Source organism: Chlorocebus sabaeus, chromosome 7, assembly GCF_047675955.1.
Source record: "Chlorocebus sabaeus isolate Y175 chromosome 7, mChlSab1.0.hap1, whole genome shotgun sequence".
Taxonomy (NCBI): Eukaryota; Metazoa; Chordata; class Mammalia; order Primates; family Cercopithecidae; genus Chlorocebus; species Chlorocebus sabaeus.
In genome coordinates, this window is record NC_132910.1 from 107624451 (window position 1) to 107638739 (window position 14289).

Genomic DNA, 14289 nt, shown 5'->3' on the forward strand with positions numbered 1-14289 from the left:
AAGTGTTGCTCGTAAGTTATTCATCAAGTTATTCATCAAGATCAAATCTTATAAATATGTAACAGCTTTCAGCATCTGGACAGGACTCGGCTGCCCATGCACTTGAACACTGATTTCAAATATTGCCAAAAGGAAACCACGTCTGTTGGCATAGCGAAATACCAGGGCTGGGCAAGTCTGAACATGACCTGCTGAGATTAAAGCTCATGATCCAAAAAAGCTGCAACTCTTAAGAGCAGGAAAGGGCAGGAATCCGGTTTCCTTGTGACAAGTTTTAGAAGAGCATGTCTGGTGCAATCTGCCCTTGCAAATGGCTCAAATTAACTGAACATTGTTCCTTTCATATAAATTCTCTAGGCTGTCACTGCATTCTCCAAAGCTGTAGATTTCAGTATTTCTGACAGACTAAAACAGATATTTTGAGTGCACTGTAATTAAACAGTTATTCCTATACGTTTTCATTTGTGTCTGATGTGGATGCTTTCCAATTCCAATGTTACTAAAAAAAATTAGGTAATCTTACAGAAAACTCAGTTAAGATTATTTCCAATTTCTGGGCCATGTAGAGTTAGGTTTAATTAACAGCACTTTCACTCTTAGAGAAAGATACACCTATATGGGCAAAAGTGATTGTTTCAACAGCAAATTTACATAGTTAAAAATTATTATGGTGTGGGTTCTTTTAGGTTCTTGTTTTCTTGCTATGAACCCTGCCTTGAAAACTATGAATTCTACTTTATGTTGGGTCGTTGCCATTTCTCATAGTTTTTAGAAGTGTCTAGGCTTAGAAAATGCAAAGTGATATAATACTGACCCATGCGAGACACTGCAGACAAACATTTTTGTAGAGCATCCCCTTTTTCTAGCCCTAACCTGGTTTTGCAGCTATGATAATTTCTCTTGAGTCCCGAAATCCACATGTTCCAAGTATTAGGTTTGAGTAAGCAATGATTTTTGTAAAATGCAATGAAGGCCTTCATCAAAATGATATTTTTGAAGATAATATATAACTGGAATTTTCAGAAGTATCCCTTTCAATATATTCCTGTTGGGTTATAACTAAGTTCCTCCTTTTGTATACATTATTATTCAATATATAAATATGCTCAAATGATAAGAAAATGTATTGAATACATCACTGATGAATTTTAAACTAAGCTGTGGCAGAAGAATCTGAAACATTAGCTGCTAAAAAAATTAAATGAGGTTCTAATCTGAAGAGGGAGCTTACCTCTGGATTTTCTTCCAAAAACAAAAGCCTTGCCAAGAAGTTGCCAAGTTGGCCTATATAGATCTTCTAAGTCCAACTGCCATCTATCTGGTTCCAGATATCGAATGAGGTCTTCCAAGGTACTAAAGGCAGTTATAGCATTATTAAGCAGGTCCAGTGGCAAAGCTGAAGGGGGTAACACTGAAGGACTCACAGCTTCTGTGAATTGCTGAAAGTAAAATGAATCATATGTTAACTGTTTTAAACATGACAATGTATTCCTTCTGGACATATGCAAGGAAGTTATAAAGACTAAGGCTGGAAATACGTGCGAAGGAAAATTGTATTCAATTCAATTAGAAATAACTACTCTGCAAAGACTTCACGAAGATGAACTCTGATAGAATTCCTGTAAAATCAATGAGAAAGGCATTAATTTTCATTATCACAAACCGTGATGGATGTGGGTATCTTTTGGTCATATAAAAAAATTAAAAATATCTTCATGGTTCAATTACAGACTTAGAGTGAAAACTATAATACAGTTTACCAAAATTTCCTTTTCTTTTCCACTTTTCATTTTCCTTAATCTGAAAAATTACCTTGTAGTTATGCAAATTAGTGTCACATAAATTAAAAATTGAATAAAAATAATTAACCCAAAGATCTAGAACAAAATACACGTAGAAATCATTTGACATTAAATAACTTATTAATCAAGATAGAAAATGCCTAAACCATAAAAGATTAGTTTAATAAATTGCCTATATCTTAATATAAAATGTCTAATAAACAAGATTAAGAGATCAGAGAGACGCTGGGAGAATACTCTGACAAACTATGTAACTGTCACAAGATTAGTATCCAGAATATACAAAAACAAGGACAAATGCAATGGAAGAAAAATGGGCATATTCCAGACAAGAAGTCTGAATGGTCAATAAACATATGAAAATATGCTAAACTTCATTATCAGAGAAATCCAAAGAGAGATATTATTTCACATATGAAAAATGGATACTATTTCACACAGATGAGATTGGCAAGAATTTTAAAAAGGATTACTGAGGATGTGATTAAATTGGTATTCCTCTGCTCTGCCTGCAGAAGTTAGTGTACACAGGCACAACACTTTAGCTGATGTAACTGATAAGCACTGAATATTCTTTCATTTATGCACATGGAAATATGTTCAATGATTAGAAAGACTGGAAGCAATCTAAATGCCCATGTATAGGGAAACACTAACACATCGACTCTTCCTTTTCATTCTCATTACTTCCATACTGGGCTAGATACTAAAAACATATACTATAAATAGCAGCTTCTAACCTTATCTCCTTACCTTTAATCATTTCTCTCTCCTTTGTTCTATGCTGCATAATCCTGGGTTAATCTACTAAATAAGATATCACTGATCCTATGATGAATTTGGACAAATGCCTATGTGATTTCTCATCTGGAGGATAAAATCCAAATTCCTTACACAGCATTCAGAGTCCTCAAAAACTGACCTCTGCTCACCCTCCCCTCTAATCCGCTACTCATCAGAGGCATGCACATTTTGTTCCAATCAATCTAGTCTCTTCGCTGACTACTGCACACATAATATCATCTCAGACTTTGTACCTTAACTTATGCTAAATCTGCCCCCATACCCCACATGCAAAAACTCTCCCCCCCGTTGATCTACATCATAAACCTTCACCATTACAATGACCCTTTCAAAAATCCAATTCATCCATGAAACCTGGCACAACAGGGTCATCACTGTCCCATATTATCTCCATTGAGTCAACTGGAAAGAGATTCCTTCTGTGGGCTGCTCTGTGAGCACTGGGCTTGAAGAGCAGAAGCTGCCCTGTAAACTAGGAAAAGGAGTACCTTTCTCTGGACAGGCACAACCCTCGTGGGGCTCCTGGCTTTGTGGGTGCCCCGCTGCCCACTGGGGAACATTCTTACAGAGTACAATCGGCAGAAATGAACTTGGCAGCTTTGGGCCAACAATGATTTCATCCTTTTTTTTTTTTTTTTTTTTTTAAACCAAAGTTTATTGAGTAACTACAGTGTTCCAGGGCCTTTGTGTGCATTATGAGAAAAGCACAGCGGATGACAATGTCTGGCCTCCTTCCTTGCCTGGATTACTCATGTGTACTTTCCAAGTCTCCACTCAGCTGTTACCCCTTTCATCTTTTTTTTTTTTTTTAAATAAATTTTACTTTGTATATTTGAGGTTTATGACATGATGTTACAGGATACACAAAGATAAGCAAAGATACATGGAAATGTGTAAGTACATATATATATAGAGAGAGAGAGAGAGAGAGTACAACGGTTACTATTAAATACTTAATTTCAATAATGTCAAGGATCTGGCTAAAATATTAGGACTAAGATATTTTCTGATTATTTTATGATGCTTTTGCTCTACCCATTAGACTATTAAACTTTGAGAGTAGACACTAAATCTCGTATGTTTTTGTTACCCAGTGTTTTCTATAATTGTCAAAAGAACATAAAATTGCTTTGACAGAACTACGACTGAAAACTCTATCAGAGATATAGAGAACACTGATCTGAAAAAGGTTTTAATTTTAATTTAGCCAATTTAGTTACTATTGATTAAATTTATAGTGTAAAAATTTAAAGCAAATTTTTGCATATTTCAAAAATATAAGCCTATATATGTATATAAATGTTTTACAAAGTAAAAGTTAAGGGGTCAGTAATAGTCAAAGAATAAGTATTATTACAAATGGAAAGTTTCAAAATCTGTACAGATAAAATAAGTGGCTGCTAGCAAGTTAATACAAAAAGTGTACATTATTAAATTGTCAGAGTGCAGATGTGTATTTTAAACATAAAATATAACTGTTATGTAGGCTAATTTCAATTAGATAGTAATCCAAGAATGATTTGGCTTATATTGGTTCCAATTTGTTGGAGATTCTCTGAACAGAGCATTTCTTTTGAAGTAATACAAAGTGCTAACTGAAATGAATATTGCTGAGATGAAGTTCAAAATATTAATACAAAAGAAGGCAAAACAAGATAAGCTTGTAATACTGGGTAACCAAAAGATGCACACCTTGGGTCCAGTGAAGTATCTGCAATCTGCACACCTTTCCCCTCAAATGTTAAAGGTTGGGAGAAAAGCATCTTCTGTTACTGTATGTATAGATCAGTTGGTGTTATAAATCGCTAAGCTTCTAAATATTTAAATTACAATTTGATAAATTTAGAAAGACAATTGTTTCCCCACCACACCCCACACACAGTGGTCCCCACCCAAAAAACAGGAAAGAAGAATGAACATAAGTTCCTGGGATTCAAAGAAACAGTCCCTGGACAGAACAGGGGAAGTGGTGCTTCTATTTAAGGGCCTTCTCATGACTGTCCCTCCACCCACTGGTTCAAGGAACAGCCGAGTTGTCCAGTTTCAAGGTTCTGCTTTTCTAAGTGGTTTAAAGGGACTCTCAGAGAGAAAGGGGGAGCAACGAAAAAAAGAAGTTACAAAAAAAGTCTTTGAATTTTTAAGTTTTCCTTTTCTCTCTAACAAAGTACTACTGTTCATTACAGACTAATAGCATTTTCTCCCATAATTAGTATCCAGAAAATTCTAACAATACCTTTGATACTTAAAAACACTTATTATTGGGCTGATAAACTGGTTAGAATATGCAAAATATGCCTTGACTTGAATTGGATTTTCACATTCTCTGTTTCTTACGTCTTTTATTCTTTATAAAAATATGATGGTGTACTTTTAAGCTATAGGTTGTGCTAAGACAATTTAGTGGATAGCAATGGATACAAACAGGAAGCAGAGTTTCTTGGTGTTCTGCAATGTAGACAACTAAACCACAACCCTTATTCAGCCAGAGAAAAGCTTCTGTGTTATCACCTGCAGGGCAGTAATGACAACCTTGGTGATGGTGTGGCCCTAGCCTAGACCCTTTCAGGTCTATTACTTTGTAAGGACAGGTTGTCAAAGAGCAGAAAAGGCATCTAAAATCTGTGTGACGAAGTGTCCTGCCAAACAGTACATTTCTAAAATGTCAGCTCTATGAGATAAGGATCCGTTACAAAATCGGGTCTTTAAAATTCTCTGATGAAAGTTACCCTGAATGACAACATGATAACGACAGAACTATGATCAGGAGTCAAGGAACTAGACTCTAAATCCCAGAGATACTCACATGTAGGGAAGAGAGTTTGAGTAAATTGCATAATCTATCTGTGCCTCAGTTTTCTCCACTACAAAATATGGTAGCTAAAGTCAATGACCTTCAAGTTTCTTGCCAGCTTTTACATTTAAAAATTCCATTTAATTGTCAGATACAAGAGGGTCCAATACAGCTTCAGCAAAATTATCTAGAGAGTTTCAAAAATATAATAAACCACTAAGTCTATCATGAGACTGAACTCTATTTTTTCTTTCTATGAACTCTCCCTGCTGTTTTAGCTCATCAGTTTTGGGAAACACTGCCCTGTGGTACAACTGTGGTATCATTCTACATTTATAAATATATATATAAAATTTTAAGAGTACATGAAGTTTATCCTGCTCTTTAAGAAATCAAATATCCTAGAAAGGCATGTCTGGCTTATAAATAGAAGCAGTTATGGTCCTAAAAATCTGAAGGAAACAGCTCCATGCTTAGAAAACTGACACCAAAATGTTTAAATGAATATAGATACATGTTGTGCTATGGGTTGAATTAGAGTTCACCCAAAATTTCTATTCTACTACAGTCCTACTCACAGTATCTCAGAATGTCAGTATTTGGAGACAGGGTCTTTAAAGAGATCAGTAAAATAAGGTAATTAGGGTGGACCCTAATCTAATATGACTGGTGGTCTTACCGTAAGAGAAAATTTTAACACAGACATAGTAGAGAGGGAAGACCATCTGAAGACACAGGAAGAAAATGAACATCTACAAGTCAAGGAGAGAGATGTCCGAAGAAACCAAATCTGCTGACACCTTGATCTCAATTTCTAGCAACCAAAATTTTGAGAAAACATGCTTCCATTGTTTAAGGCACCACTGTTTAAGTCTGTGGTATTTTGTTAAGGCAGCCCTCGAATGCTAATACATGCCATCAACTTCTCCATATCTATATAGGAGCAATCAAAGGATAATATTACACCATGTCCATTAAATCATTCAACAAGTATTTATTTAAAAACCTGTAAGGGCTCACACAGGTGCAGTGGCTCACACCTGTAATCCCAGCACTTCCCGAAGCCAAGGCGGGTAGATCACTTGAGGTTCAGAAGCCTGGCCAACATAGTGAAACCCCATCTCTACTAAAAATACAAAAAATTAGCCAGGCATGTTGGCCACGCTTGTAATCCCAGCTACTTAGGAGGCTGAAGGACGAGAATCACTTGAACCCAGGAGGTGGAGGTTGCAATGAGCCAAGATCGGGCCACTGCACTCCAGCCTGGGTGATAAAGTGAGACTCTGCCTCAAAAAAAAAAAAAGATAAAAATAAACAAATAAATAAATAAAAATAAAAATAAAAATAAAACAAATGAACAGAAGTAAAAACCTGTGAGGCGAGCACTATAAACAAAACAAGAGAAAATTCTTGTCTTTGTGAAGCTTATTCTATGGAAGCTAAGTATACTGCATCATAGAAGAGAGTTTTATCTTGCCAAAACAAAGCTAAAATGAGAATCTGCTATTGTGAATCACACAAGTAACCAAACAAGTATCACACAAATCCTGGTGAATGTGGACCATAAAAGAGTGAACTCAGTATGTAAGAATTACCAAAAAACAAATATATTTTTTATTAATGAAAAATAACTGGCAGCCCAGGAGTTCAGACAAAATAATAGCCATAGGAACAAGCTCAAGACAGCAAGTTTGGCTGCAAAAGTTAAGTTTTCTTATTGACTTTTCCATTGTTCTTTTCAAAAATCAGTGTTTTACTGTTTTGTATTATATTATGGCTACCTTAAATATTTTCTGCACTTGTTAACATCTTTCCCCTTTTTTAGAAAAAAGAAAAGCTGATTTCCTGTTCGGAATAGTACTATCTGAACTACTTATAATTTCACAATAAGTCATTACTTACCTCTAAAATACCATAGCTTGTCATTTTATTAGGATTTTTGTGGCCAGTGCAATTTTAGAAACACACTTAAAATGAATCTTCCATGGACAAATACACACATATAAATGTTTACCTTGAGTAGCATAGCAACTGTTGCAAAACTATTAGGGCCTACAAAGATTTATGTTGCAACTTTCCTAGTCAACAGCATATAGTATCCTTCAAACTGATAAGAAAGCTTTCAATTCATTCATACCTAACAGAGAGTTAGGAAAGAAGATTAAGTTTTATTGTCAGAGTTAAAAACAAAACAATATTATAAAATGATCAGGTGTTTAAGAGAAGACAATAAATGTTCACCCTTGTGTAACATCACTTTTTAAAGGTGTCTCCAATCTCATTTGTGTAGTGTCAAACTGATATATTGTACAGAGGTCTTACTTTTAAAGAGTCTAAGCAGCCGACAGGGCGTGCAGACACAAATGCCTGCCAGGAGCAACTCACGGGAGGTTCTGTAAAGACACAAGAATGTCCTGAAACAATTCATTTAAACACGCTTCTTTGCCTTTCCCTATGTGCTTATCCGAATTCATCCAAAAGTTATCTGGGTCATGTTTTTAAATTATTTTTAAGCCGGCAATGAAAAGCAAATGCTTGCATTCCTACTCAAGAACAGATGTCTTAATACTGTGTAGGTAATGCAGATTATATATTTAAGTGAGAAATCCTAGGGAAGGTGGCCAATTGTATTCACATCAAGGCTTAAAATTGAGGGGTTCTTATTAAAAGAGCATGACAATTGAATAAAACTTGACATATCTATATAACCCATCACAGCAACAGTCCGGTATGAAAAGTGTATGAGCCAGCATTTAAAAACAATACTTTTTAAGGCTCAAACCTGCAACTGGCCTTAAAAGTCCATGAGCTTCATGGTTTCAGAAAAACCCTGGAGAGCAGAAGTCTTCCTGAGAAGATTGGATATATGAAAACAGAGATGGCTAATTTTGCCAAAAGTGTTGTCTTAAATAAAAGTAATGTTTATGTACTAAGTAGACCTTCTTACCAACTTGATAGATGAAACAACTGCTACGGACTCACTTTTCCCGTCATCATGAAACTGGAGAACCATTACCATCTAACCAGATGTACGAACTAAAACACTGTTACTCTCAACATCTTCTCACCTAAAGCAATAGTGGTTTACAAGCTAAAGAAAAATTTCACCCTAGTGATAGCACCTTAGATTTGTAGGTCTCCATAGAAGTCAACTCCACTACAGAGCAGGCTCATTGTTGGCTGGTGAGTCAGAGTCAATACACAGAGTTTCCCACTTCCTAGGTCAAACTGTGGGTTATAAGTAATAATCAATGTTGAAAACTGGAATTCCATGGGATGACTAAATAACATAGTACTAAGAATGCTTTCCACAATGGCATCTGTGGGAAGCCAAAATTCAGGTTTTTTTTTTTTTTTTTTATTTAACTAAAATCTGAAAAATGATTCCTCTGAATAAACAGTGTGACAGGCCTTAAAAGCTAAAACAACATCTATCGGTGGCAAGTGTTTGACAACAAAGTATTTCAGGACTTTTTTTCCTAATCTAATATTGAATGCTTGTGGATTTGCTTTGTTATAATACTCAAGAAACACCTAACAGTGATGAACTTCCAATGAAAGAAAATGTAAACTAAGAACTATTGGAAGAAAAACACACATTCACTGCAAAACATGAAATATGTACCTCAAACCTAGAATCTCTGAAGACACTTTCTTACAGAAATTTATCCTACAGCACACACAATATTTATTCAATGTATCACTCAACCACCATTAAGGGAAATCATGGAATGTTTTATGGAAATCTAGTTTAGGAATAGTGGCTATATTGGCAGACATTGTCAATTATATGTTCAATAAGTTAAACAGTTGGATAATATGCTCAACTTCATTCTAGTTTTGTATGTGCCTTGAGTGGAAGGCCTTATTTTGAGTAAGAAAAAATGGTACTGAGTTATTTACTTTAAAATGGCTTGACAGTATAAAAAGAGTGTTAAGTAGCTGAAACTGAGGGGGCAACAGAAAAATCCCCCAGTGAACTGCTTTGAGGGTAAAAGTGAGATAATCCAGTGGAAGCCATTAGAATGCAAGCAAAGGTCAGCAATGACCCCCACATGGCTGAATTCAATGGTCTGTTTTTTCAGTCTAACTAACCAATCGGCAGTAAGTGGCTTTTCACACACTGTGTGCTCTGCAGATTTTCTTCCTACCTGACAAGATGCTTCTCCTTAGCTCTGAGTGCTGGTTCCTCCTTACCACCTTCTTTTTACATGATGGAGTGTCCCAAGGATCTCTGCTTGGACCTTTTCTAGTTTCTGTCTCATTCTTCCCCTTGGTGATCTTCTATAGTTTCAAAGCATTACATATAATTTATACGCCGACTGCCAGAAAATTCCTATTTCTTACCAACACATTATTACCATCTCAGTAAATGCCAACTCCATAATTTGCAGTCGCATTTTGCTCCTCCCTTTTTCTGTGCTACACTTCATATCCCACATCAAGTTATCTCGGCTCAATCTTCATACTATGTCTAGAATCTGACCACTTTCCCTACTTCTATTGCTGCCACTTTACAATTCAGGCCAACATGTGAAATAGTCTTCTAACTGGTCTCCCTGTTTTTGCCTTTGCCATTGTTGTCTGAATTAAATAACAGAAATTTACACATTCTACAACAAAGGGTTGATAGGGTACGAGTACAAATATCAATTACTTTTCTAGAAAAATGTATCTGCTTTTAAATTTTAAACTTAAAAATGGCCTTTATTTTAAACGTTCTATAGATTATTCACAGTGGAACTCAATGGAACGGCTTTGTACAGATTTCATAAGCCTTAGTTAATGCAGTATGCCTCCTGAAACCCGCCATTCATCCCTCCCAGGTACATTTTATCTGGTCAGAAGGCACTCGCTCACCCTCCTACTGCTGACAATGCAAATCATACTCTCTTCTTCAGTGTAGGGGAGGCATACCTACCAGCCATAGAAAATGGGGCATTTGTCAAAATTACATGGTGAACACCTCATTTATGTGTGTGTCTGTAGGAACAGATATTCAAAGGAGGGATGATTCTGCCTACCTAGGAAACTGTTTATAAGGATTAAGCAAAATAGCATATTTTAAAATCTTAATAAACAATTCAGCACTGTACATATTTAGGGATTACCATACACATTTTATTGTATATTTAATTATCCAAGTTGTACCAAGTTTAGCAAAGATAAATAATTATTTAAAAAAATATAGCTCATGATTGATGTTGGTCTGTGTTACATGGAGTAGCATGGACTCAGTAGGCAGCGTTCAATGACATCTCCACCCAACATTCTTTCTAGACTGATGTGGCAAATCAGAGCTTGTCCAGCCCTACAAGGAAAATTCTGAAACAAACTTTTTTCTCTTCTAAAACAGATTTATATTCAGTAGCTGTTCTGGAGGGAGAAATGGGCATTACACATCAGCAAATTAATCTTTATGGCCATGAATACCTCTGTGCTAAAGAACTTAAAAAATAAGCATAATAATATCCTTAGCTCACTTCTGTCAGTTTTCTGAATTCATATTCTTTGCCTGTAAAATCCTTATATGAAATGAAACCAACAAAAAATCCTATGCAAAATGCAGCATTTCAATGTTGAGGCCCACTGTGTCACTGTTATCTTAATTACAGTGTACAGTATTATATTAAAAGAAACTTCTATAAAGTAACTAGTCAGCACTCCATTCCTATTTCAACAATGGAGAAAAATGTAAATAATAATTATTTTATGAAGTGTTTGGGATTTTTTTTTTACATTTTTAAATCACTCTATGACATCCCTATTCTGCCATAAAATCTTTAGTACTCATGCACAGACCTGAACATTTCCAAAAAATAAAAGCATAAACAGTTATATGTTCTTTGGTCATGTTTTTACATGGCGGTCATCACACTAAAATGAGATTGTGTCTCATGGTCAGAATTCCAGGCAGATCAAAAGAATCACCCTGAGCAACAGAGAACATAGAATATTTTTGTGAAAAGTTGGTACGGTCACCTCAAACACACCTGAGAAGGCTTCTTCTATTGATATAAGCAAGATATGGCTCTGAAAACAGGGTTAGATAAAAAGTTAAATCATTCAGTAGACTATATTACATTCCTCTCATGTGCTCACACCGAGTGAAGAAGCTGAGTAATAGAGCCATTGTGAAGTTCGTATCTCTTGATGCAGAAACCTGTGTCCTTTAGGTCATGACTATAACAGAAGTGAAAACCCAAGTGCTGTGAGAGCGATTAATTTTGCCTGGAGAATTAAGAAGGGGATACAAAGAATAGATCAAAGTTAATCTAGAGCTTAGAGAATTAGAAAGGAATTATATAGGTTACAAGGGAGAAGCACTTTAGATATTTATAAGGAAACTGAGTTAAAAAAATGGTATTGGGTGAATAAAAAGATGAAGACTGCGAGAAAGCATTGTTATTGGGGGAGAGAAGATGGCGGGAGGTGAGGCTGCAGGAATGAATTGGGGTCTGATTGGGAAGGCTTTGTGTGTGCCATGTTATAGAATCTGGACTTAATCACAAGGCAGTGCAAGAGTCAGAAGAGATTTTAAGGAAGGTGGGATACATACAAGTTTAATTTTTCTGGCTTTCTACTTCTATTTTAGGTGAGGAGGTGCCTTGGATTGGGAGAAGGGGGTGTGTAGACTGGTGGGAGCCATGAACAAGACTTTGGTATCTGAACCTTTGTTTCTGATTTTGCCCTTTGTTAATAACTGCTTTTATCGCCTTGTCATATGGCTAATCACTACTCACTAATACAGACTCAGCTTCTCCAGCAGGCTTCCACTAATGAGACCTCTCTCTGTATATACACGACTACCTCTAAGCTGGTCGACTTTTGTGATCCTGTATCATTCTGTTCATTTCTCTAGCACGACATCAAATTGAAATTATTGTACAACTCCCTCCTACTTGCCTCGAAGTTCTTTCATGGCGCAGCCAAATCTTAATGTCTTTTGGATATTTTGATCTCCAATAGTACTCAGGATCTGACAGAACAGTATTAATGAAATGCTATAAAAAAGTATGCTTTATGACCTGATTGATTACCACCATTGAGGAAAACAAATGAAAAGAAGGGTGGCAAAGTACATGACCATGGTAGAACCAATAGGAATTGGTAGCTGATGGCATGGGGAATCAGGGAGAGAAGAGATATGCTTAATTTTAAGTGATTCTAGCTTGAGAGAGTGCATTAACAGCAACATAACTATCTAATATAGACAAAACTGATAAAGAAGGAAAAGTTCAGGTTGGGTCAATTTATAATCAGTGGAGGTGTATTGACATGCATACATCCAGCAGACAACTGCAAACATTTTTTGTAGCATTAAATATAGAGGACTTGCTTGGAATAGAGAATGATAGTCATTAACATATACAAATGTCAAATGTTAAAGCCATGCGCTAAGGGCACACATGAAAAGAGAAGAGGATAGAAGACAGGAAAATGGGATTTCCCCATACTTAGACCAAAGGTCAAGGCACAGGATCAACCAGCACTGGTGTTTCAAAATAGATCAATCTAAGGATCGGGAAGAGAGCCTAGAGGTGTTAGTGATTTTTTTCTCCCAAGGAGAAGAGAGTTTTGAGGAGAGGGACAATAACATCAAAGTGATGGAAAGATCAGCAAGAAAGCGGAGTAAAAGTCGGCCACAGGTGGTGTTCTGTGACCTTAAGAACACAGAAGTTTCATTGAAGAAAGAATGGAAGAAAGGCGGCCCTTAAAGAAAAAGCAGTGAAATTGAGAAAGCAAGTAGAACTTTTCCATTAAGTTTGGCAGGGAGAAAAAAATAAGAAAGAATAATGGATGTATGAGAAGAAAGATTAGAAAAAAGCTTAGTAAGTACAGAACTATGTGTATATTTGCAATCAGAAAAGAAGGCCAATGAAAACAAGAAATCAGAAGACAGAGGAGAGTTAATGTCAATTGTAGATCAAGACAGGGCAAAAATATTTTTTTCTCATGAACTGTAAAGAAGAGTAAAATGTCAAAGTATTTCTGAAAGACAATTCAACAATATTTTCCACCAGTCTTAAAAATGTTGATTTTTTCAGATCCTATAATTCCATATTCAGAATTTTTATCTGAAGGAAATAATCAGAAGTATAATCCAAGGATAGTCATTGTAGCATTATTAATAGAGAAAATTAAAAATAAAATTTAAAACTGAAATGTTCATAATTGGAAGACTGTTAAATAACTGATTATACTTTATGTATGTACCGTGGTCCATTTCACTCTCAATAATTTTTAGTGTGCATGAGAACAATGTAGAAACTTTGATCCCTAACAGCTCAGGGATATGATTGCCACTGTGATCTAAACTATAAAGCAAACAGGATGACTCACATTCTGCATAGGCAGAGACTAAGGACAACCAGGCTAAGATCTTATCGTTCTGAATTTTTTTTTAAGATGGAGCCTCACTCTGTCATTCAGGCTGGAGTGTGGAGTACAGCGGCACAATCTCGGCTCACTGCAATCTCTGCTTCCCGGGTTCAAGTGATTCTTCTGCCTCAGGCTCCAAAGTAGCTGTGATTACAGGTGCCCACCACCACACCCGGCTAATTTTTGCATTTTGTATTTTTTAAAGACGGGGTTTCACCATGTTGGCCAGGCTAGTCTCGAGCTCCTGACCTCAGGTGATCTGTGCGCCTCGGCCTCCCAAAGTGCTGGGATTACAGATATGAGCCACTGTGCCCGGCCCTAAGTTTAATAAACTTCTAAGAGTAGATCCATCAGTTCCCAATCTGATATGCCAGGAATCCTCTGGGTGCACAACAGTCTGGAAAGGGAGCAGCCAGCATCAGGTAAAGGGATGATTGAACAGCACTGTCAGTACAGGTGAGAGATGACCGACTCTTGAAAGTGTAACATTTATGCCGTTACAAAAGGTAA

General features: G+C 36.2%; 1 protein-coding gene across 3 annotated transcripts in view; it reads right to left on the reverse strand.

Annotated features, from left to right (window-relative positions):
* The window catches only part of PDGFC (platelet derived growth factor C), a 217571-nt gene that overhangs the window by 9915 nt on the left and 193367 nt on the right, over window positions 1–14289 (reverse strand). For all 3 annotated transcript variants that reach the window (XM_008000092.3, XM_037993205.2, XM_073017687.1), the window contains one exon: window positions 1232–1439. In XM_008000092.3, coding sequence (XP_007998283.1) covers window positions 1232–1439 — 208 coding nt within the window. The remainder of the gene's footprint in view (window positions 1–1231; window positions 1440–14289) is intronic.